The 26862-nt window shown below is 33.3% G+C and overlaps 1 protein-coding gene across 3 annotated transcripts in view; it reads right to left on the reverse strand.

The window, feature by feature from the left end:
- Positions 1–26862, reverse strand: part of LOC115211339 (alpha-catulin) — a 349449-nt gene that overhangs the window by 102971 nt on the left and 219616 nt on the right. For all 3 annotated transcript variants that reach the window (XM_029780108.2, XM_036508401.1, XM_029780109.2), the window contains exon 4: positions 5993–6112. In XM_029780108.2, the coding sequence (XP_029635968.1) occupies positions 5993–6112 (120 nt within the window). The remainder of the gene's footprint in view (positions 1–5992; positions 6113–26862) is intronic.

Here is a 26862-nt window from a genome sequence, read left to right on the forward strand (position 1 = left end):
AAATATCGATAGACACATCTACATGCCAGAGTAGGCTGTATAGGTAAGAAGTTTGCTTCCCATCAACATAGTTTTGGGTTCAGTCCCATAGTGTGGCACCTTGGGCAAGTGCTTTCTAAAATAGCCCTAGGCCAAACAAAGCCTTGTGAGTGGATCTGGTAGATAGAAACTGAAATAAGCTTATTATATATATATATATATATATATTATATATATATATATATATAAATGGAGTTAAACGCAGGTGTTATTCAAATTCTTTTACTTCCGACATATGTTTCGAAGACAACATTGGTATTATTCCAAAGGGAATAAAATGGTGTAAAACAATGTAATCTTCTCATCAGGGAAAGAAAGAAAGAAACCAAAGGTAAAGTCTTTTAAAGATAGCTACATTAACAATAAGACAACTACTAGCAAAACTATTTGGTTGATTATTCCTTATGAGAGGCAAAATAAATCTAATCTTCCTTTCCAGTTCCGTGAAGCTATTACTAAGAACTTTCCAAAGAATTCTAGGTATTATCTGATTATCAGCTCGCACACGGTTAGGATTACTTTTTCTAACACAAAAAAAATCTTTCACAAATTATCTCTTCACAAACAATTAGTCTGTTAAATAAGAATCCAATTACTGAAAATACTAACATTAATTTAGCTAATACTAACCATCCCCCTAGTAATATTAATAACAAGGTTATTGTCTCTCAAGTCAATTCCAACAGAATTAAGTTTATGTCTAGTAATTCTAAGACTAAAAACTCTATATACCAGTGTAAAATTACTTCCACTACTGATGTCTTTTTTTATATAGTTTCTTCCTAGTTATCTAAAAGAATTTCTAATCATTACTCTACATTTAGGGATAGTAATAAACACAACAGTACAGGGCTTAGTAAATTAATTTGGTACCTAAAAGATCATAATAAACAATTTAATTTAGATTGGTTGATTCTCTCCATTTCATTCCCATACGATAAAGGCAAAGAATTCTGCCAACTCTGTAATAGTGAGTTCTTTTATATTCTATTTTCTAAGAATCCTCTTGTAAACACATTTATAGAGCATGCTTATTGATGTAAACATTGGCAGAAACATACCTTTAGTTCATATAAGTGATTTCTACCATGCTACATAATTTGAACATTGATTTCCTTCTTACATTTCACTAGATATATTTATTTCCAAACCTTTAAACTTTTGTTTTAATTCACATATTGCTCTATATTTCTCCTTTATTAGTTTATTCTGTTAAAATGTCTTATTAATATGTTTGGTTTCTTTCTTTCTTTCCCCGATGAGAAGATTACATTGTTTTACACCATTCTATTCCTTTTGGAATAAAATGCTGTCTTTGAAACATATGTCGGAAGTAAAAAAATTTGAATAACATCTGCGTTTAACTCCATTTATTTATTTCTATATATCATACAAAATATTTCACATCAACTCGGAGTTTCTATCTTTACAAACGGGGTGTTAAGTCCTTATTACTAGTGTGATTTTTTTGTTGCCCTGGTAACTGTTTATTTTTTCCATGTTAATAGTTAACAAGGGGAAAATACACATATCCATTTATATATGTGTGTGTGTGTGAATGTGTGTCAGCTTGTGTATCCTTGTTTAGACATCATGTGATAGTTGTAAATGAGTGTCATTGTCATGTAAGCAGTGTCGTTCATTTCCATATTCTGTAAAAGAATGTCTGAACATGGGGAAATATCTTGCCTGGAAACAAATGAAGGTTGGCAATAGGAGAGGCATCAAGCCAGAGAAAATTTGCCTCAATGAACTCCTTTGAATCCATGTAAGTATGGAAAAGTGGACATTAAAATGATAATGATGATAACATGTCCACAATTAGATACACACAATATGTATCATTTCTAATGTAGGCATAAGGCCAGAAACTTAACAGTAGGGAAACTGCTGATTTCACTGATATCAGTCAGTACTTCAGTGATACTTCATTTTATCAACTTTTGAAGGACAAGAGTTTGGCCTAGTAATGGCATGTAGTCTAGAAGTTATGACATTGCAATCATAATCACATGATTGTGGTTTCAATTCCTGGACTGAGTAGTGTGAAGTTCTAAAGCAAAATACTTTAACCCTTTCGATACCAGCCTGCCTGACACCACTCCTTGGCTCTGTGGTACAAACATCTTATTTTCAAGAGTCCTGAATTAAAATCTTCCATTAGAACTTAATGTTAATTTGTGATCCAAACACTAATTAATAACAACAAAGTTATTTCACTAATTTCTTCATTATTTTCAAAATTAATTGAAGTAAAGACAGAGTATCTCAACAAAAATATGGCAGCAAAAGGGTCAGACACCTTATTTCACATGGCTTGACTCTAATCAGCTGCAAATGAGTAACCCCTACAACAGATTGGGGTCCTGTTCAAAGAGGAAGTTGTGATATTGGCCAGTCATACACCATGGGAACCAGTTAAGCAACCCAAAGAGTTCTAGGGCTCAAGACAGTAATGTCCTGGGGTTATTGAGGACAATGATTATAACGATAATGATGATAGCAACAATGCAGGATGAAAGCCAAAATTGACTTTGGTGGGATTTGAACCCAGAATTAAAAAAAAAAATACTGCAAGGTATTTTTGTTGATGCCCTAATAATTTTGCCAACCCTTACAGCTTGAATGCACCAAATATCGACATTATAAATACAAGTGTGCTTATACACACACAAACACTTGGTCACATAAACTGATTATAGAAATAAAAGCCTTTCTTCTTGTTAATTGCATGGCAGATTACGTTGTTACAGTGATTTGTTAATGTTTGCAAAAGGCACTCAGCTGAAGGCACTGGTTTTCCAGTGGTTGATGAATTTAAATCTATGGAACCATGCAATGGAAGGAGCTGCAAACTAAGACCAAATGGTTTTAACCAGAGAGCCATGCTCTCACCTATGTTTAGTAGTTGGATATTCCATGGTTAGATCTTACTGTCATGACATGGAAATGAAACATTATGAGACCTATTACAAGAAGTCAGAAAATGGTATCAGCTATGGCCAAAGTCTTATACTAAAAATTAAGAAAACATTTTACATTAGTCAAATATCTGCTACAATAGCCTTAGATCAACCAAAGCTTTGTGAGTGAATCTGAAAGAAAGAGACTGAAAGAGGCCTGTCGTGTGTGTGTATGAGTGTGTCTCCCCATCCTTCTCTTGACACCACATGAAGGTTGTAATGGGCATCATGCAAGTGATGTTGTCCGTTTGCAGTCTTCCATGAAAAATGTGGCCAAGAGGAAACATTACTTTGCTTGGAAACAGGTGAGGGTTGGTGACAGAAAGATCAACCAGCTATAAAAAGAAAAACACTTAAACAACTTCTGTTTGACGAATGAAGCATGGAAAAGTAGATGCAATGATGATTGTGAAATAAATGAGCAGCAGGCAGCCTCAAGACATGGCTTGCATTGATGCCATATTTACCACTCATCTTAACATATTCTACAGAAATATATTATCTGATGAATGTCCCGTCATTACCATAATCAATGATGATAAGGTGATATGCCAGAAAGAGGAAATTTAGAGGTACTGAAGGCAAGAGTTTACCTGATTTGACAGGTGAGTCTTGAACTGATTCTTGAGTTAACGGGGGAAAAAAAAAGTACCTAAAGTTTTGTACAGTGGGATTGAACTCAAGCCTTTGTAGTTCAGAAGTGAACTCCTTATTTTGTGGATAAATTTTATCAATATAGATACACATATACAAGGCTGTGTGGCTAACAAGTCCACTTGGCAACCATGTGGTTTTGGATTCAGACCAACTGCATGGCACCATGCACAAGTGTCTACTACTCTAGTACCAGACTAACCAACCAATGCCTCTTCCATTTGTGTGTGAACACACACGTCTTTGTTTGAATTTATCACACGTTATTTAACAAGCAATGTTGGTTTGTTTACATCCCTCTAACTTAGCAGTTTCACAAAAGAGCCCAGCAGAACAAGTGCCAGACTTATGAACAGCCAGAGTTGATGCCCCAGCATGATCATAGATTGAAACAAACTAAGTATATATATATATATATATATATATATATATACATACATACATACATATATATATACATACACACAAAGGAATTATATGAAGATTGGAAATCATCCAAGTGAAAAGAATAACGATAACAATCTGAAATATTGATTTCTAACAGCAATGATATATCATCCCATAAACACAGCAATGCAGTAGCAACACATATGTAACATACACACACACACACACACACACACACACACACACACACACACACACACACACAACAAACAAACAAACATGAATAGTTTGAATGCACCAATCATTGATACAGATATGAAAGATAAGTATTATATAAGCATGTTTATACACACACAAAGGCTTGGTCATGCAAAGTGAATATAGAAAAGAGGGAAAAAAAAGAAACAAAAGATCATTCTTCTTATTTCCTTAACAGATTAGTTTGGTTAGAATGATTTACTCTGAGAAGTATGCTTGTGTGAAAGACAGTCTGTTACAAAACCTACAAGGATCAGTGAGACAACAATTGTATTAATTCTAATTTGCTATCAGAAATGGTACTTAGAGCTTTACAATAGAGAATCCAGTAATAGCAATGTGAAGATTTACTCAACATAATCTAGTTCTTGTAAACTAGCTACTGAAATAAAATACTACAAGGACTGGTAGGTGGCCAACAGAGGGGGGAAAAAAAGAGAGAAATAATAAGAAATAATACCACTTGCTCAGCAAACATCCTTTCCAAATAATTTAGTTTCCATTTGTTCTTTATCTCATGCCTGTAAAGTGTCCATACCAGAAATAAATATCGTAAATTTATATTTATAATAGCAACATAACTTTGCTTCAGAACAGTTGCCAAAAAAGCAAAGATCAATCTAATTAATATTATAGCCAATATTTTGACAAGATCTGTCAGTGTAGCCTAATTCACTCGTCAGTAGAAGTCGATACTGCAACTTGATTCAAATCTAAGTCAGAAGAGTTAAACTTGGCTGTTCTGCAAGCTATCTCTTCTAATGAATAAAGTGAAATTACAGTAACTTTTATAATCAATGTACAGTTTCTAGAGTAACAACTGGCTTGAAATCTAAGTCTAAGTTTGGTATTTTATGATCAGACTTTCAGCTGGTGATTGCTATATAACACAGAAACACAAAAAGACCATTGCAACCTCTCCAAGACTACTGAGTTTGATGTCATTAGCACTCCATTGCAGGTGAACACCTGTAGAGAAGACACAAACAAGAAATAGGTTCTGGGAAGAAAGGACGGGACATAGTGGTTAGTGCAGGGAAAGGAGACTGGATACACTAAGAGGTGGAAAGATGAATGAGTTGGTGGCATCTAAATGGTGAGGGTAAGAGACCAACCAGCTCTGAGGAATGAGGCCATTAAAGTAATAAATAGAAAAGACAAAGGAGAACCAAAGGCTGAAGCATGTACATTAGGGATTAAACCGCAATTAGTCAAGTGGCCCTTTTCTGGATGCAGTCCCTGATATATGACATGTGCAGCAGTAACACTTTCCCAAATGTGGGAGAATTGTTCCAGGCCTTGTAGAATGTCAGCAGTTGTTTGGGGCTGAAATATTGCATAATGAGACTAACTACTAAATGTCAACCAAGCTAGGTCAAAAGAATCTCATGTTTTCATTGGTTGTATTTAGAGCATGTGACAAAAACAATATTTCGAAAAGAACACAGGGAGCTGGTAAGCTGTTGGTAGCATCTGCTAGTTAATAAAACTAGAAAATATTGCCCTTTAGCTTTGTTATTTTTTTCTGTTTTATTCTGTTGCAACAACCACAAAGAAAACAGTTTAATTATGTTTGTGAACTCTAGATTAGGGGTGATTATAATTGAAAAGCTGATAGAAGCCAAGAGGAAATATAAAAGAGACTATTAAAGAGCATAAAATAACAAAAAGAGAAAGAGAGAACAACTTACATTTTGTCGCTCACCAGTAATTTGAGCAAGACAAACCATCTCTTTACCAAAGTGGCTGAATGCATCCATGAAATCCGTGAAATTTGAAACACGTTCTAATTTCACCAAACTGGCCAAAACCTGTAAAAAAACAAAAGAAGTCAATTTAGGCCATTGATAGATATATACAATATTATGTATGATCCAGGAGCCATGAGAAGGAAACCAACTATGAGCACCATGTGAATTTTGTAAGACAAAACCTGTGAACTTCCAGAACTGATGTCATGAAAGATTAATTTATTTCAATTTATTTTCCCTTCCCTTACAGCATGACTGATTGAAACCAGTCATCTGTTACAATAAAAATGTAAATAATATCTTCTTTTGTCTCTGATAAAGTTCTGAAAATATCATCTTTTTCACTTTTAATTATATATTTGAACAAATATGGTAACAAAGGGGTAAATTTAATTCAGTATGTCCTATAGTTGCTAATGGGTAAGTAGGGTACTACAGAAGACTTTTGTAGCATTTAAAGAACTAGCTCCCTTTTAAGGATCTTCAAAATGGAGGAGGAAGGAAATGTTAATAATGAGGGGTCTTCAGCTAAAGACACTGATTAAATGCTAAATTTAATTAAGTACAGCTATGTTGTGGGTCTTCAGAAACAGGGTTGACCAAATCTAACAAACAAGGAAACTATCTCTCTCTACCTATCTATCCATCCATCCATCTAGCTCACAGTTCAAAAGGCAAATGATTCCGTATGGCAGTGTTTCTCAACCTTTTTACCCTTGCGTAATCCTTAAAATTACATGTCTCAAGGAACCCCTGCACAAAAAAAATTATATACCATATCTTTCTCATATTTTTTCATTGTAGTTCATGTAGTAAATATATATATATATATAGTGTACAAACTGCTAAGATTACATTATGATCTGTTGGAACACTCCAATATTCCAACAGATCATAATGTAATCCTTTTATTGTCCTTTTTCATGCCCTGATGACTTTCCACCCAAGGTATTTTGAAATGCAAGCTTATGTATTTATGTTTTGTAGTTTAAATTGGATGCGAAATGAAACAATTGTAGGTGAAGATGCTAATTGATAAATAAATAAATTTGTATCCATAGGATCTCTCCATTTTCAAACTTAATGATTACACACACACACACACACACACAACTCTCTCTCTCTTCCTACCAGTGCAGTATTGGTTTTCCTTAAGTGTGTGAGAGAGAGAGAGTGATACACACCCGACAGACTTCTTTTAGTTTCCATCAACCAAATCCACAGATAAAACTTTGGTTGATCTGGATCTATAAGCAGAAGGCACCACACAGGAGAACTGAACCTGAAACCATGTGGTTGGGAAGTGAACTTCTTAACCTCTTACAAACAGAACAAATATTTCATGGAAGCATTACATTTGGTGGCATAATTCAAATCTTTGTTATTTTATTTTATAGGGTGCAGGTGAAGAAACCTTGCCATTCTTGTTCCTTCTATACCAATTAGTGAAATTAGACAGGTGGTAAAGGTGTCCTCTTGAAGCTAAAGTGTTACTGTCCTCTTCCTGCCCCTAGTTACCATCATGGTTTCACTGTTGAAATGTTTGTCAATCTGTTGTAAGAAGTTTTATTAACTGCACCTTGTACATACACTAGAAAACTTATGCAGCAATTAGAAGGCAGCAAGCTGACATGATTGTTAGCACGCGAGACAAAACAATTGGTGGCTTTTTCTTCCAGCTCTTTACATTCTAAGGTCAAATCTTACCTTTCATTCCTTCAGGGTCTATGAAATAAAGTGCTAGGCAAGTACTGATGTCATTGTAATTGTTGCCCTTGGACCCTGTTCAAGTTGAATGTTATGATCTTAGTTATTTATATGCCAATGGAAACTGGGTAACAAGACTTACGAGTCTCGGGATTCAAGAAAATAAACAAAAACTAAACCTACAATTATTTGCAGATATGCATACCTGCAATAAACTCCCTTCAAAATGTATCTATTAATGTTGCTACTCCTGTTTTGATCAATTATATAATTCAGATATCTTCTATGATAAAATTAGAAAAATTGATTATGCATAATGTTTTTAATATTTTGTTTTCTTTAATCAACTTGCCTTACAAATATATTTCAGATATAATGAAAAAGTTAATCTTTGCTGCAATAACTCTCACTTGCCTTCCCAAAGGAAAAGTGAACCTTTGCTGATAATTATAAGTGGAATAACAGAATTGCTTTGGTACAGTCTCAAAACCAATGAAATATTTAAGAGTTCACTAAGATCTAAATCAATGGAGAAAACTATTGAGAAATTAATATACAGGAGTCTTTATAGGGAGAACAATTTAGTTCAATTAATAGTTAGCCTTAATACATTTTATGCCACACAGTATCTTAACTCTCTTATCTATTATATACGGAAGAAAGAATAAAAATGTATGCATTTTCACATTTTCATATCTAACAAGTAGTAATTCTAAAGAATTACATCTCTTAATAAATATTCTAGCAACCAGCAAGTTTATCAAGGATTTCTAAGTATCTAAGAAATCTAAATTGAAGATTGTGTAGACTTGACAGTAATATGATTAAAGTAATGCAATACTGTATCACAACTGATAACTCTGCAACTATATACAAGCACACACATATCATTATAGTTATCTATTCCAAATATATCCTGTGAGAGAATGAAAAACAATAAGATATATCACAAGGATTCAGCCTGGCTTATTTATAAATATGTATTTTAATAATCAAATTGTTTACCACACATTTATATATTTGAAGAAATTTAGGTGATAAATGATCAAAATTGCACAGTACAATATTCTATAATCAGTATTGATTTTGTATCAAAAATAACCTTCTTTTCTTTTATACAATAGAAACACACACACACATTTCTGTAAATTTGGACAAAATTGTAAAGAACTAGCATCAGGAAGAATATTTTAAAATTTTGATATATTTATTTTTTCAGTTCCATCAAATAATTTGTGTATATAAAGCATAAGGAATGTTTATGTATGGATATGCATCTAAACAAATGAAAAAATATATACACACCTTAAATCTAATTTCAAAACAAATTATACATATATAAACACAAACACAAATAAATAAATAAATAAATAAATAAATAAATAAATAAATAAATAAATATGGACATTAATATTAGATATTAGAGTTTCATTAAATCAATTACTGTATATTTTCCATTATTTAACTATCTCATTTTCAGTCGTCATAGGTGAAAAGTATGGGAAATACAAACCAGAGAGATAACTTTAATAAAACTTTTCAATATATATATATATATATACACACACACACACATACAGTATGTGCATATAACTCCAGGGATAAATGCATACAGGAATGATGAGCTGTATATTAACATGAAGGATATTGAATTTACATCTGCACTCTTAAAAAATTTGGGTTATTTACATAGAGAGACAAACATTCAACATTCTCTTTGTTCGTTCATTTCTTGCATTCATTTCTCTATACCAGCATGGGTTAGACGAACATATGAAGCTTTGTTTTACAGTCTATGACCCCACTTCTTATCCACTAACCCTTACCTGTTTTTCAAGCAATGGCTCTCAGTCTAAATGTCTTTTGAAGGTGCAAAGCCAGCAGATGATTTATTGACAGGAGAAATGATGTCACTGCTTGTTGCCCAGCAATCATCAGAAGAAAAAAAACAATAGACAACACACACGTGTGCATGTACACATGTGCATGTACACACAGGAGGATTCTTTTCAGTTTTTCTCTACCAAATTCACTCACAAAGCTTTAGTTAGTTCAGGGCTATAGTAGAAAAGACTTCCCAAGGGTACCACAAAATGGGACTGAACCTGAAACCATGTGGTTGGGAAGAACATTTCTTGACTGCACAACTATACCCGTATCTATGGGCTGATAAGAAAAGTGAGACAGGTTAACAATATTAACCTTTGCTAGTAATAGGTGTAACACACCAATATATTCAAATACATATGAGAAATCTGATTACATTTTTGAAGATCTTGCCATCAGATTTCATTTGGCAAAACAAAAATGAAATGTATTTATTGAATTCAAAGTATTTATGATTCAAAGTTAAGTCAAAAATATAGCAAACCCACCTCAAGTAAAAATTAAGCTGAAAGGGTCTTTGGGGGGGGGACTTGAAAACTTTGACTTTTTAAAACTTGGTTTAATAACTTGCCTGAAAGACTGATCAGGTATCACACTTGCTCCAAGATTTTCAGTTTAAAAATAAATAAAATATGTACTTTGTTGCTTATTTCTACAAATTTTCATTAAAAAAATCTTATGTAAAAATGTTGAGAATCTTCAAAAATGAAATATCTTGAATTTTGATGAAACTTGACATGATGGTCATTTGTGTTAAATTATACATCTAATTAAATATGCAAATTACTTAAATATTCAAATCTCAAATATGCAAATGCGGCAATAATTTTTAAAATTTCCAGTTGGGTTACAATTAAACCTATTAAATATTTTACTGTTTTTGAGTAGAATTACTTTTCTCCAACTGTCAATAATAGCACAGAAGACAGTACCGCAACTAACTTTTCTCAGCCATCTCCTCACATACTGCTCTCGTTGTCCAGAAACTACGCATACACCAGTAAAACCATGAGCTTTGTAGATTCAAAACAGATGCCCCCCCTCTCCCTCTCTCTTTTATTTTTGGTTAAATTGATGAAAGCAAAAATGGAAATTAATATGCAAAATATGCTAGATGGTTCTATTGTTCAAAAAGTTGAAAGACAATGCAAATAAAGCTTACAATGGTCACATGTATAAAAACACATGCAGATTTCTTGAGAATAACGTTCAAGAATATTTCATTTGCACGAGAAAGTCTTTTGAAAATGCTGGATAGTTGATCAATGTGCATTTTATCTTTGGAAAATTGGAAGTTATTTCTGAGCCTCATAAAAACTAACCAAATTTATAATTATAAAAGAAAGAAAGAGAAATTGGCCACAGTATTGACTCTTGTTAGCATATTTTTGTTGAAATCCTTGGCCTTTTGTTCCAATCCAATTTGGAAATACTGAAGGATTTAATAGAATGACTTATTAAGCTGGTGTTAGGAACATAAATTAACATGGAATTTTAGCTAAAGGTTTTAAATTAGGGTGGCAAACTGGCAGAAATGTTAGCCGGGCAAAATGTTTAGCCCTATTTCGTCTGCTGTTACGTTCAGAGTTCAAATTCCACCGAGGTCGACTTTGCCTTTCAGGGTCAATAAATTAAGTACCAGTTATGCACTGGGGTCGATATAATCGACTTAATCCAATTGTCTGTCCTTGTTTGTCCCCTCTGTGTGTAGCCTCTTGTGGGCAGTAAAGAAATAGGTTTTAAATTAGATCACTTTAAAACGAAGTTTGCATCATACAAACTGGGTGGTGCAAGGTAGATGGGTATTGAAAGGTTTAACGAACAAAGAATCTACAAATAAGCAAAAAGAATAAATTTGTATCTGCTTCGTTTGATCACAAATCACTTCTTAATTTTCAAAAACAAAAAGAAAAGTCTATGTCCATACATGCATGGCAGGTTTCATGTGAAGATGTGCTACGTCAGTTAGTAAGAAAGAGTTACATTTGATTAGGTTTTGTAAAAGATAAAAAAGAAATCTATGAAGAACTCATTATACTCTAAAAGATTGGACCGTGAACATTGAAAAAAAAAAATGTACAACCCGTTTCCATGGAAATTACATTATATTTCTGTTGATAGACGTTAAAGAGAATCTGAGAGTCTGCAAACATGTCTCGGCTAAAGGAGAGCTTCGCTAATCAATGTAGAAATGAAGAGAAACTGACAAAAACACAAATCAGCATCAAAAGACAACTATGAGCTGATTGGTTATTTTCTCTGTTCAGAACATTAAAGATTGTGACACGTGTAGATTAAACACTCATGCTGGAGATCGACCTAAAGTTCTTTCATCCTCCTCATCTTTCTTTCTCTCTCTCTCTCTCTCTCTGATAGGTCTTCTTATCAATGTGATGATAGTTATGGCTGAAGTAAATCTGAGCTATACAATGTTCTTTATATATATCTTATGACATGCCACATTGAAAGTACAGGATAAATGGGGTGGTCACTGGATGATTCCAAACTTGAGTTGATTTAGTTTTGATGCTCCCACTGCATTAAATATGTTAACTCTGAACGATTTAATAGACAGTCATTGAGCGGTGGGTGGAGGAGAAATAGATGTATTTAGTGATTGTGAGTGAGTATATTACATTATCAAGTTCAGCAGAATGTAGTAGACAAGGAACAGAGGAAACAATGATGGAGAGAGGCAACTACAGAAGCATCAGTCGAGGGACCAGGTTATGAAAGTTAGAGAGAGAGTTGATTAGGAACACAATTAGCAAAGACAAGACGCAGTTTGTGCTAATAATACAACTACAAGAGCAGTTAGGAGTCTCTGTACCTAACATTTAAAGACTTGGAGAAGGTCTTTAACAGAGCCCCAATCTATGGCCTGATCATTGGCAAGGAAAGCAAGAATAGATGACTGTCTTGTAAGAGCCATACAAGCCCTGTGCAAAAGCTAAGACAGAGTTAGCAATGAATTCAGTATTGAGTTTAGAGTCAAAGTGTCAGTATTCAGTTCTCAGTCCCCTTTTGTTTAATATTGAGAGCTCCAGGTCATAACTGAAGAGCTTAAGACTGGTCATCCTTGGAAACATTTGTACTTATTTAATTTAAAATTTAGAGAAAAAATTTCAGACCTGGAAAAAGAAAAACCCTAAAATTTAATGGCTTCAAAGTAAACAGAGCAAATACTGAAGATGACAGGACCCTATTACTATCCACTTTGTTATGCAGAGAAAAGATAGACAGAAATTCCATATGGTGTCCCCAAGTAAACTATGGACACATGAGAGCTGACAAAAGACTGATGGTGATTGTGTGGTTTTTAGAGAGTTGGTTCATGCATAAAAACTTTAGGTGACATTACCCAGAACATGTACATTTGTGATGGGTCATCATTCAAGCATTTTCCATTACTAAAAGGAAAACCCAGCCTTCATTGTACATTGATTGCATTCCTGGTTACAATGTGAGGAATGTGATAGTTTTCATAGAAAACTATCAGTGACTGTGAAGAAAAAAAAAACTTCCATTTTGTAGTGACTGCAGTGAATTTTAGCAAAGTGTTGTGATGTATCAGAACTCTATAGATCTCTGCTATCATAACATAATTAGTAAGATATAAGCAAACAAACTATCACTTTGGATAGCCCAAGTTCACATTTTTAGATGCAAAACGAAAAAACCTATCATTTCTTGTTCAATGAAAGAATGTAAATAAAATAGGTTTTCAGAAAAAATTATTATTATTATCATCATTATTATTTACTTTAATCTCATAAAACATGTCAGAAGTCATACTTTTAGCAAAACCACATAACTTGTTATTAGCAATAATGTGTTGCCAAAGTCTGAATTACTTTACTGAATACAAATATTGATATCATTTTTCCCCAACTTTACTTCCTACAGAATCAGCAAGATTACAATGTTTCATAGGGTTAGCCCTTAGTATTTGTTACTATGCCAACTAAATAGAAAAAAATACTTATATATATATATATACATATATTCACGTACACACACACATATATATAACATACAAATGTACATATATATATATATATATATATAACACACATACATATCAAACATACACATATATATCACACACACACATATATATTATATATATACACATATCACACACACACACACACACACACACACACACACACACACACACACACACACACACACACACATCAAAATAAAAATAAAACTTTATTTGATTTTTAGTACACCTCACAGAGGTAGCAAGAAGTCATTGGGAATTGTTCCAAAGAGAACCTATAAACGATATTTAAATGAACTACCGTTAAAAGATTTGCAGAAGGAAAGTCCAAAACTGTAGCAAATTACACATGAGAGAGAGAACAATTTAAGTTGATAAATGCAAGTAATATTTTGTTTAGTGTAGCATTAAACCCACCATATTTACATTTCTGGCAACTACAAGAAATAGAATACAGGCAGAATATGGAGACAATTCAGAGCAGAGGGGTAGGGTAGAGAGATAGAGGATAGAGTACGATCAATTTTCACTTTGGGGGGGAAAAAAAAACAATGATCAATTTTGATGTTCAATATACAAAGCATTAGTGGTTATAAGTAAACCTGTTTAATAGCAAACCATCTGAGATCAGCCATATGGAAGTATTCATCATAACATGGTTGATATGAGATTTCAATTGGTCAACTTCAGGCTGATGTGAGAGAATCTCTGTATGATCATTGAACTTGCTTAAAATAACAACCAAATCTCCATCAAATTACACCTTAACAACAACAACAAAAAAGACAAAAGGAAAGACATATTGAATAATGTGCTCTTTCATACATGATGCCCGAAAATAAGGCTGGTCACTGGTCTACTGGATCAGGACTGACTTGGAGGAGCTAAGCAGCAACAACTACCACCACTAATAAAAAAAAAAGTTGGATATTTTAACATAAGCTTCTCTAAAACTTCTGATTATATTGAAAATTAATCAAAACTTCTTTTTTTCTGAAGACATTGGATAATATAATCTATCTGAAAAGATAGGAGAGTCATGGCTGGAATATCTGAACCATAGGTTAACTCATTGAACATTAAAGTTGGGATAAACAATAATTAAGTTAACATTCAGGGTATTTTAGCAAATCATACCAAAACAAGTCTGAAGAGAATGCTTTCAAAAGAATTTGAAACTATTCCAGGAAAGCAAAAGACAGTTGCTGCTGATAGGACTCTATAAGAGAGGTCCCTGAGGACTCTAGTCCTACAACTCCCAGGAACAGTGGGTAGAGATAATGGATATACAAGACATTATGGGAGAAAAAGACTATGATTTTACTACACCACGTTGGGGCAGTAGAAGGTAGCTATGAAATATTCCAAAGAGAATCCATAAATGGTATTTAAAAGAATGGATTTGTAGAAGAAAGGTCCAAAACTGTAGTAATTTACATACAAGAAGTGAAACATCAACAAACTTCCATTTAGAATTAGTTTCTAACATTAGCATAAGGTCACTGAGTGAAATCAGTCTCAATATTTGATTTGATCAATAAACAAAGTTTACCTCACTGGGATTTAAGGCTGACAAAATTTATCTCACTGGTATTTGAGCTCATAACATGAAAAGATGTAACTAAATGCTACAAGCCCTTATGGTTCCGTCAATCTACCATTCCACTTATAGATGCCTTTGATGAGAATCCAATAAGATTTGAGATCGATTAAGGTTGTTCATCAGATTTTCAGTCTATGGAGAAACAGCTAAATCAGTCTTGTTTATAAAGGTATTATAAAGGTTACATATAACAAAACCTTACACTGTTTGGTAAAACATGTCAGAATTGTTAAATCCCCAGAAATGTTGGTAGACGTGATAACTATTGTAAGGTGATAGTCAATGATGTATATGTATAGTGACTATATAGGTGATAACAGAATAAGGGGTTATGTACACCAGTGCATTAATGTTAATACAGAAAAACAATGAATAAATTCACTAATATCAGTTAGGGAGGTATAATGAGAAAATATTCTTTTTGTCAATATAATTGACAATGAAAATATCTTAAAGATTTAGAGAGAAACAAAAGATTTAGAGAGAAACAAAACCTGGAAGAGGTAACCCCTATCAGAGGGTCTCAATCATTCAAGAGTCTAAAAAGCAAGGATTTGAAAGTTCGATCTTCCCTTAAAAAAACACATTTATATAAGAGTAAGAGGAATGAATTAGCATACTAATTGACATTTAAATAAAGCTAATTGGAATTGTTTGTATTTTCTTCAGCAGTGGAGACAAAGTAGGTGAGAATAAGAGAGAGGTGACAGCAAATTCGTAATTCATTGTAGATGTAAAGTTGTGCAACTGAACAATGTATTTCACTCTGTCTTAGGCAATGATATTAACCCTTCTGTTACTATATTTCTATTAAAATACGTTGTCTTTGTTTCAATTAATTTTGAATATAATGAAGAATTAAGTGAAATAACCTTGCTTTATTAAGCTGGTGTTTGAAACATAACATGAAATTTTAAAGAAAAGTCATAATTCTGATCACTTTTAACATAGAGAGTTTATATTGTAGAACCAGAAACAGATGAAGGGTTAAAACATGGGCTGTAATGAGCCAACAAGGGTGGCTCTACATGACTGTTCTATTACTAAGAATCATATACTATCATCTTTTTAAAAATAAAAAAAGAAAAATGACAAAGTTGTTTAGTTTATACTGGAGTATTACATTTTTTTTTTTTGTTTTTGTTTTTTGTAAAAATATCTAAAAACAATGAGCTAAGACGCAGAAGTTATAAAATTATGATTTATAAAAGTGTCAATAGAATTACTGATGAAAAGCATTTAATCTAGTGAAAATGTTAAATATTACCAAATAAAATTCACATTAAACTTTTAATGATTTTCAAATTTACATTTGATTAATCGTTAATAAGTTATTGATTAAAACTCTCTGGTTTAATTGGGTTTTTTTATGGCTTCACAGAGGATAAAGAATAGCATCCATTGACTTTCGGGGGCATCAAAGAATGGTGGACATGGAGAAGAAGCCATGGTTCATTGATTCTATAGCAGGAAGAAATACATTAGAACTGGAGAATAGATAAAAGAATACAGGGTTACACTTGTCCTCATAGCTGGGGGTGGGTGGGGTGTTAGCCACAGGCATGACCACCACCACTCACCACACACTACAGTCCCTGTTGCAGCTGTACACTTCATCAGAATCTTTCCCATCCATTCCTTCATGTCACCATTCTACTATCTTTGTCACCTGTGACATGAACCTGCTTCCTGTTCATCCACCCCCTGAAAATGTGTCAATGAAGACCTCAAATCAACATGCACACACATAAAATGGGCATGCTCTATTTCCCAATTCCACTGATAAAACCTTGGTTGATCTGAAGCTATAGAAGACAACTCTTGATGCTCAAAAGGCCATACGATTGTAAAGCAAGCTTCATAACCATAGAGCCATACTTGTGCATCATCATCATTTTAGCATTCAGTTTTCCTTGCTTGCATGGGTCAGATGGAATTTGTTGAGGCAGATTTTCTGCGGCTGGATGCCCTTCCTAACCCTCATCTAATTCCAAGCAAGGCGATATTTCTTCATGGTCAGAAATATTTTTCAGAGAAGTCTGGAAACAAACACCACTTGCATGATGGTGGTACATATTTACAACCATCAGATATTGTTTTCTACCCTAGGCACAAGGCCCCAATTTTTTTTTGGGGGGGGGGCAGTCGATTAGATTGACCCCAGTATGCAACTGGCACTTAATTTATTGATCCAGTATGCAACTGGGGATGAAAAGTAAAGCTGACCTCAGCAGAATTTGAACTCAAAACATAAAGACAGATGACATACTACTAAGCATTTCTCCCAGCATGCTAGTGTTCCTGCCAGCTCACCACCTTACAACCATCAGATATTGTCAAGACAAGGGTACACACAAATACACGTCTACCAAAACCACTCACAATGCTTTGTTCAGCTTGGGGCTATAGCAAAAGACCCTTGCCCAAAGTACCACACAGGTGTATTACCCAAAACCACCTGGACATCATTATGATGCTTCATGGAGTTATTAGGTGTTCCAGGTTTTTCAACACCTGACACCCTCAGGATTGCCCCAGGTTGTATCTAGTTAATGCTGCCGCTTCCACAGTTTGCACCTCCTCATCCACAGCCACCTTGAGGCAACCTCCATGGCCTCTATACCCAACTTGATTGTCTTCTGCCTACTGGCCCGCAGTGATGTCCACTATGTTTAGAAGAACCTAATTTTCTAAACAAAACAATAATATATTTAGGTGATCAAACTGAGAAATAAATATCATAGAATTAATTAAGCTATATTCTATTTTGGAATGGTAATTTTTTCTCCAATAGTTAATTAAAACTAATTAGTGTGAAATGCCAACATAAAAATAACACGCAACAATGAACTACTTCAAAGTAGGGCACTCCATTTCCGGCACTCAACTATTTCAATTGTTTACAGTATTTAATATTCAGATCAGAAATGAAAAGGAACATGGTAATGGAATTTTGGGAAGAATCTTACAGTGAAAAAATTTTTAAATAAAAACAAAAAAAAAAAAGAAAGAAAGAAAAGAAAAATTAAAATACAGCTTTAATGTGTCATTAGTGTTTTCATATTTTCTGTGCAGGTTTCTGAGTGGCTTAGTTACTGTCTGGTTGATGTTATTTTGAAGAAGAAATAAAAAAAAAACTTTAAGCTTGACATTATGCAAATGATCACGTAAACATTTTTTCCCAATGGGATTTGGTATATCTCGTAACCTACTATGTTAACAAAACTCAAATTCTGCTTATCTCTTGCAAAACATAACATTCCACTTTCCTTATATATATATATATATATATATATACATATATACATATATATGCACACACATCCATATAACACATTGCATATGTTATGATTAGCTATCTCCAATGGCCTTCTCTCTTGGAAATCCAATACAGTGTCTGAAGATATAACTAAGCAAGATAACCATTTGCATTAATCTTAATCTGATTTTCGTTACTGTTTGGGGAAGGAAAAAAAATTCTTGGTTGTTTAGATGGTGATTTGCAGAGAAGAGAAAATCAAAAATGCAAGATCAGTTTTTTATTTTTTTAAGACAAAACTTTCTACTGACTAAAATCTTGATGAAAACAAAAAGTCTCAAAAATGTATTCAACAACTATGTTATATACAAAAACAAAAAACCAGAAAAATCTAACTTGCTGGAATTGTTGTTGATGAAATAGAGAAACAAATTTGCCAAAAAAAAAAATTTAATTTTTAATGTTAAACCTGTTGATTTCTTTTTGCTTTTGCATGTTAAATTCTAAATCATTGCTGAGAATATTTTTACCTGTCTATAGACTTATAAAGAATGTTTTTTAAAAAAATGTATGCACATTAATCTGTCTCCTGATATTTGTTTTAAAAAAAGTCATTTTTAATATTTCAATAAAGATTTAAAATAAGCAGCAGTGTAACTGTCTTCAATGCTGCCTTCATAAAAAGTACTTTTCATTGTTAAGCTTTTATATAGCATTGAGATTTCAAACAGAACACAAGTATTGTTGACAGTGCCATTAACCCCTATGGTACCAACCAGCCTGGTTCTCTGCTACAAATTTCCTGTTCTAAAGTGAGCTTCATTAGACACTTTCCATCAACAGCATAATAATGATAAAAATTATTCTAATAATTTCTTTATTATTTTCATAATTAATAGAAATAAAGACTGTGTTTCACCAGAAATATGATAAATAACTGGGTTAAGAACATTATATGTAGTAAAAACAAAAGAAAACATTTAAAAAATTATAAAAAAACAAATGTTGAAAAATAAAAAAAAAACTGGGAAGTTTAAATTCTATTTTTTATAGATTTCAAAAAAAAGGGAAGTTACTATTCAGTGGAATAAAATGAAATGATGCTAACTTTTATTCCTGTAATTTATCATCAAAATAATTTTCATGTTTGCTTGATGTCCATTTCCTCCATACTAGCAGTGGACAAAAGCCAGATGCCCTTTCAGTTACTAACCCTTATCTGTTTTACACGATAAGGAGATTTTTTTTTATACTACATGTCTTTGAATGTTGTTGACTGGGAATATCAACAAACATCAGTCTTTTTTTTTTTTGTTTATTTTAAGGCTCTAAACTTTTCACACAAAGCAAAGAATGTATATGCACAAACAGAAATACATTTACACACAAGCGCGTGTGTGTGTTGATGCCCACTTTGGCACCTCATCACCACTATCTTTATCTCTTCCTAGTTCCACCCTTTCTTCTATAATGTGAGTAGCTGTGTAGCTCCCCTGCAGCATAAACTTGCTCTGGACCATTCTCTCTCATTTTAACCCCTCATTTCACTTGGAGTTTGTAGTCTTGCAAGTGGTATAGTAACCTTTAAAAAAATGCATCAAGTACACATTGTGAATAGGTTGGCATTAGGAAGAGCATCCAGCCATAGAAACCATGCCAAAGCAGGCGGAACCACCATATCCTATGAAACTGTTGAACCCATGCCAACACAGAACATGGATGCTAAATGATGAGGACCACACACACATAAGGACAGTTTCTGTCTATTAATTTCACTCTAGTCTAAGGCTACAAGAAATTAGCTTAAAGTGCTATGCAGTAGAATAGAACTCAAGCCCATGTGGTAACAAAGCAAACTTCATATCCATGCAGCCATGTCTGTAACTGGTTGTGAATGGGAAATTAAAATTTCTGAAAGTAACAGCACAGAATCTAAAGAAAATTAGCAGTCTTTTGCAATTGCTACTATCAATGTTTTGTAGGATTATATTAAAGGGATTTGGTGCTAAAGTAATGAAATTAAGATGTAGAAAAGATAGGTAGGATTTCAAAAAGAAGTGGAAATAAAAAAGTTATTGAATGCAATAAAACAATCTAATGGATATGTGTGTGAATTTAAAAGATAGATTGTACTGAAATCATCATCATCATTTTAACATCCACTTTTCCATGCTTGCAGAGATCAGATAGAATTAACTGAGGCAGATTTAATACAGTCAGATATCCTTCCTGTTACCAACCTTCACATCTTTCCAAGTGAGGTAATATTTTTCCTTGACCAGAAATGTTTCTCATGAAAAACTGTAACTGCACAACATTGCTTATATGACAATAATGCTTGTCTACAATTATCACAGACTGTCAAAACGAGGGTGCGCACAAACACACACACACAATGGGCTTCTTTCAGTTTCTATCAATCAAATCTACTGACAAGGGTTTCGTCATCTAAGGTTTTAGTAAAGATACTTACCCAAGATGCCACACAATGGAATTGAACCTGAAACCAAGTGCTTGGGAAGTGAACTACTCAACTCAAATGAGAAATATTTAATAGTGTAAGAAAGCAAGCTATGGTAATGTGAACCTGAAAAATGAGTGACACATCAAGAGCTGATAAAGGTTAATCACATGATCACCATGTGACCAACCAGACTATCAGATGTTGTTCACATTGCACTTTGTGTCATTTTAGCCTTTGAATGATGCCACCACACTGGCTAGGTAAGGGACTGGAGCAATGTAAAAAATGATGTTTTGCTCAAGAACACAACATGCCATCTAGTTTGCAAACTGAACCCATTATCTAGTGACTGTGAGTGCAACAGCTTAACCTCTAGGCCACGTGCCTTCACAATAAAGGCTAATATTGAATATAAAACAAAGAAAATACCAAAGTTCTGATTGGTGCAAATAGATCTGAAGAACTGAGGTAGCTGATGTGTGGTTAAATTTGAGGTTTTACAGGCTTAGTACCATCCTGAAGTGATATACAATCTGATTATCATTCTATATAACAGCAAATATAAATATTGGTTGGTTGGATGAGAGAGGAGAAAGAGACACAAAAAAAAAGAGAACATATACTAGTCTTGGTGATAGGCAATGAGTAAATAAGCACCACATGTGCACACACACAGAATCACAGAAAAAGAGGAGGAAAGTGTGTAAGTGAGTGAGTGTAAATATATATTTTGGGAGAGGGGTTGATGTCTGATGGTGAATCCCTTGATATAAAATCAGCATGGAATGTAATTTCAATTTTTGAATACTGTTGTGTTTTTTTAATTTCATTTTAATTTCATCATTTTGTCTATAAGTAGCAAGAAATTTGATAAAAGTTAAATTATTGTATGCTACAAGCCTTATTTCCTGATATTGCCCATGATGGTAAAAATATACTTCTAAAGTTACTCATGATGATATGCGTAACACGATTCTGTAATCTTCAGATTTTACACTGAAAATATACTTGAGACTTCAAATCAAAAAAGTAATCAGAATATATGTTTATATAATCAACTATAAATTATATTCAGTGAAATTTGAGTGAAAAATTACCATTTTGTTTGATGCATGAAAGATTTTTACATTAATTATAACTATATCAATGGAGGGGAAAAAAAACATTTGTTTTTAAAGATGGATTGATGATGATGATGATGATGATAAATGACTGAATGAATGGTAATCTTAACCTTAAAAAAAATGTTTGTTTAAGGTTTAAATTAAGAAACAACTATCTTTAATTTTTATCTTAATTACGGCTCACATGATTGAGATTAACTATTTCTCTCTCCCACCCATCAGGTAACAAAAATAAGCTATTTTTAATGCCCAATGCTCCCTCCAGCATTCAATTACATCTACTCTTAATTAAAGAGACTCCAGGATTGGAACCAAGGGAGATAGAGTGAATATATATATATATATATAGGAATGAGGAGACACCATGAATATAGAAAGATTTGCCCTACACAGGTGTAAACCTAAATGAAATACATAAAAATTCTATTTTGTGATAAACCCTTCAAGTTCGCAAAGTTAAATTTAATACTAAATCCCTTTTATCAAAATCAACAAAGTGCAACATCAGTTCCTTAGTTTGATAGAAATAGAATGAAAACTGAGCAAATTCTAATGTTGTTCGTAGAATAATTGCTTTTCGCAAACAAATAACACAAATACTGAATTACATTTCAAGATTATTTGTAACGTTGAAGAAAAACTAGAATTCTTATGCTTACATAAAGTAATTAGATTAATTTCATTTATTTACACTGTAATTGGTTTTACTTAACATTATTTCACGGAAGGCAAGTGGCTTAGTGGTTAGAGTGCTGGGCTCAATTCCTGGAATGAGTAATGTCACATGTCTGAGTGAGGCACTTCATTTCAAATTGCACTAGTCTACTCAGCTGTAAATGGGCACCAACTGAATGCTAGTACATTCTCTTCCGCCCAACACCATATGCTCAATGTTCTATTAAATCAAGGATGATTCAGCATGGTTTATTATTGTCATGCCTGGGATGAGAAAGCATATATGTCTGCTCACAACTACATCAATACCTACAACAATTAGAGAAAGCATTGAGACCAGTTACTTAACCATACTGAAACAGAGGTGATGGCTGGTTCTACTTTATAGATTTCAATTAGTTTTCAAGAGAACAAGGTCTATCATCATCATTTACCATCCATCTCCCATAATGGCATTGGCTGAACATAGACAAAACCCTATGAGCTGCAGGACTGCTTCAGTCGCCAGTGTTTGATTTGACATAACTGAAAGCCTTTGCTGATGCCAACCACTTTACAGACATACTGGGTGTGTTTTTCTTTTTTTTTAGACACCAGTGAAGTCACTGACTTCCAAGACAAGTGAGTGAGGATCAAAGTCGGGAGGGAGGTGGATTTATGCCAGGTGTTGAGAGGCTAAAAGTATGACAGGGGGACAGGCGTAGTTGTCCTTGTTAAAAAGGAGATACATAGCTATCCTCCACTATGTCATATAAACGTGGGTGGGAGTAGGTAGAAAGAAGAGAATGATGATGGTGATGAGGTGTCAGAGAGTAGTCTCAAGATACAAGAGGGTGAACATAGAAAAAAATATGGACAAAGAATTGGGAAGAGCGGATGGCTATAGGAAAATGTAGTGAATAGAATAAGGGTGGAGATGTGGTTGGTGATAAATATCAGCATGGCAAGAGGGAAGGTGAAAGACTAGGAACTGCTCAGGAAGAAGGAGGTAATAAGTTGATAAGAGGCAGTACAGGAAGGGAGGAAAGCAAGGAAACTTTAAGAAGAAGAAGAAAAATTAGATAAATAAATAAGTTTTATAGGAAAACTTCTATTTGACATATTTATCGTTAGAGAAATTAACAACCAGCAGCTAAAAACTCTTCTTGATAGCTTAATACTGGTTGCTTTTAAGTCTCTTCAGTTTAGCACAAAATGGCAGCAGCTTGTTGTGATTGGCTGACATTTCTAAATCAATGAACACACAGACATTATCTGTCCTGTCAAAGCAAATCATTTAGCTTCAATGAATTCTCCAAGTTCAAATTATTCCTTTTCATCTCATTAATGTCTGTGGCTGTGTTATAAAGACACATCCATACACTTCTTCATTATAACCACCAATGCAGCCAGCATATACAGTACTATCTTTTCCATTTAATCCTCGTTGACATAATGGCTATTGTTGAAAATGTCTAAATCTACATAACCCTACTGAGCATCTGGTTAGGGGTTTGTTTTGTTTTTGACGCCATATAATCCATTTGTCTTATTTGCACAAACATTTATGCAAATCATAAAACGCCAGACTTGTGATATTCTATAATAACTCCCTTACATAATCAACAAGTCCAGTTTTAAACATAGAAATGTAAATTGAATATATAGACAATTAAATGGGTGTTTGAATATAGAAATTAAAAATAATACTGGTATTGCAATACTGTTGATGTTCCAAAATATTTTATTCAATAATAATAAATATATGTGAAAGTTATCCATAAAAAATATATCTACAAGGATTCGTTATTTACAAAAACCCATATTCATATTTTAATATCTCTTTTAGATTATACACACACATGTATGTATGTATGTATCAGAATATGCTTGCTAATGAAGATTGTAAGCTAGCTTCATAAATGGAAGCCAGTTTAGCTAGTGCTACTTAATGATTCCTTACAGGTATGTCTACATATTGATGAATGTGTGTGTGTGTGTGTGTGTGTGCACTCACACACGCATGCATGTAACAAGCAATCTACATAGCTCTGGCCTCTTTGATAGTAGGCAAGTTTATTAAGTGCAAAATTGGATACTAAGTAGATAAGGAAATGAAATGCAGCCAGGAGGTAAATTGCAGCCAATAAAATTACTTCTATAAACTTTAGTCAATGCTTTCGAGCAATTACAGCAAAAGTGAGCAAAACCAAATGAAATTCTTTAGAAAATTCCCCGTTTCAAATTATCTCCCTTATTAAATGTGGTTATTTCAGCTATGATATTACAGAATAATAAACCATACTGAATGAGTTGAAGAATGTTTGTTTTGAAATTATTAACACTGTTAATAATTACAGAAGGATATTGAAGGTGGTAAGCTGGTAGAATCATTAGCACACTGGATGAAATGCTTAATTGCAATTTGTCTATCTGTTCTGTGTTCAAATTCTGCCATGGATGATTTTGCTTTTCATCCTTTCTGGGTTGATAAAATAAGTACCAGTTAAGCATTGGAGTCAATGTAATCAACTTACCACAGTCTCAAAATTGCTGACCTTGTGCCAAAATTAGAAACCAATAATTCCAGAAGAAGGTTATAACAAACAAAACCCTAATGTCTAACCCTTTTGGTACCAGCCTGCCCAAGACTGCTCCTGGTTCTATGAAACAAAGCTTCCTGCTTTAACCCTTTAGTGTTCAGATTAATCTGTCAAATGTAATGCTTATTTCACATTATTTTGAAGTATTCAGGTTCAAGAGGAGTGTTCACAATATTTGCTTGTAACTTTGTTAATTTTTTACATATAGATTTGAAATTTTGTCAGTGGTTGCTTGTAAACCAGTGGTTTATAGTTATGTGACTTTAGCTGATCTTTTTGATTAAATTTGACTTTTACGGGCAGGTAAATTTAATTAACAAGTTAAAAGCAATAATATTATGGATAAACACTAAAATTGAAATTCTTAACCCTTTCAATACCAACCCAGCTGAAACCAGCTCTGGCTCTGTAGTACAAATGTCTTATTTTCATAAGTTTTGAATTAAAATCTTAGTCACAATTTATGTTCCTAACACCAGCTTAATGATAACCAAGTTATTTTCCTCATTTTTTGGTTATATTTAAAATTAATTGAAAGAAACAGAGCATCTCACAATAAATATGGTAAGAAAAGGGTTAATACATCTAACCTGTTTGATTTGTTACTAAAATTATCCCAGATGTCAACCACCAACAATTTTGCCACTTTTCAAGATGAGGTACATTAACTTGAATTAATTAATTATTACTCAAACATTCTCATAAATATCAATATTAGATTCATCCAAAGACAAATTGCTGTTGTTTTCATTCATATTTTGTGCATCATCAAGAGAAAAACCTTCAATGTCAGAATCACTATTTGCTGATGCCATATCATTAAAAACTAAGATATACACTTCTCTTCAAACATTGAAAAAAACCAAAGAAGTCCCGAAAATTTCATGATATTTTCACTTGAATAAAGGCGGGAAAGGTATTATCTTACATTATCTCAAAGCTACGAGAATTCAATAACGTGATTTTTTTTTTTTTTAGCGATTTCATAGAGGAATCAGATACGCCCAGATTTGGCTGGTTTAAACAAGTAAAGGGAAATTATTTTCAGCTGGTTTTCACCAATCTGAGCACCAAAGAGTTAAAGTGACCGAAATTAAAACCTTCCTTCAAAATTTCATGTGCATTTATGTTCCAAATACAAGATCAATAATGAAAAAAGTATTTTCCTAATTGGGTTGGATCATCTGACCGGAACTGATGGATCCAAGGACCTTATCATGCTTCACTGTTTCCATTATTTTCAGAATTAATGGAAACAAAGGAAGAGTATTTTATTTTTGCATTTGGTTTGCAAGATTCTTTATGTGAACTTATGATTTGAAATGTATTTCATTGAATTTTATGCCACTAATAAACATACACTGGCCCTATTTCACTTTTGTTATTTTTATTTGTCAATTTAACTGTTTAACAAATTAACTAATCAATTGTTTGATTAACTATTCAGTTAATCAGTCAACTAGATTAGAACCAGTGCATGCATGCATTTAATGATGGCAT

This window comes from Octopus sinensis, linkage group LG1, assembly GCF_006345805.1.
Source record: "Octopus sinensis linkage group LG1, ASM634580v1, whole genome shotgun sequence".
In the NCBI taxonomy this organism is placed as follows: domain Eukaryota; kingdom Metazoa; phylum Mollusca; class Cephalopoda; order Octopoda; family Octopodidae; genus Octopus; species Octopus sinensis.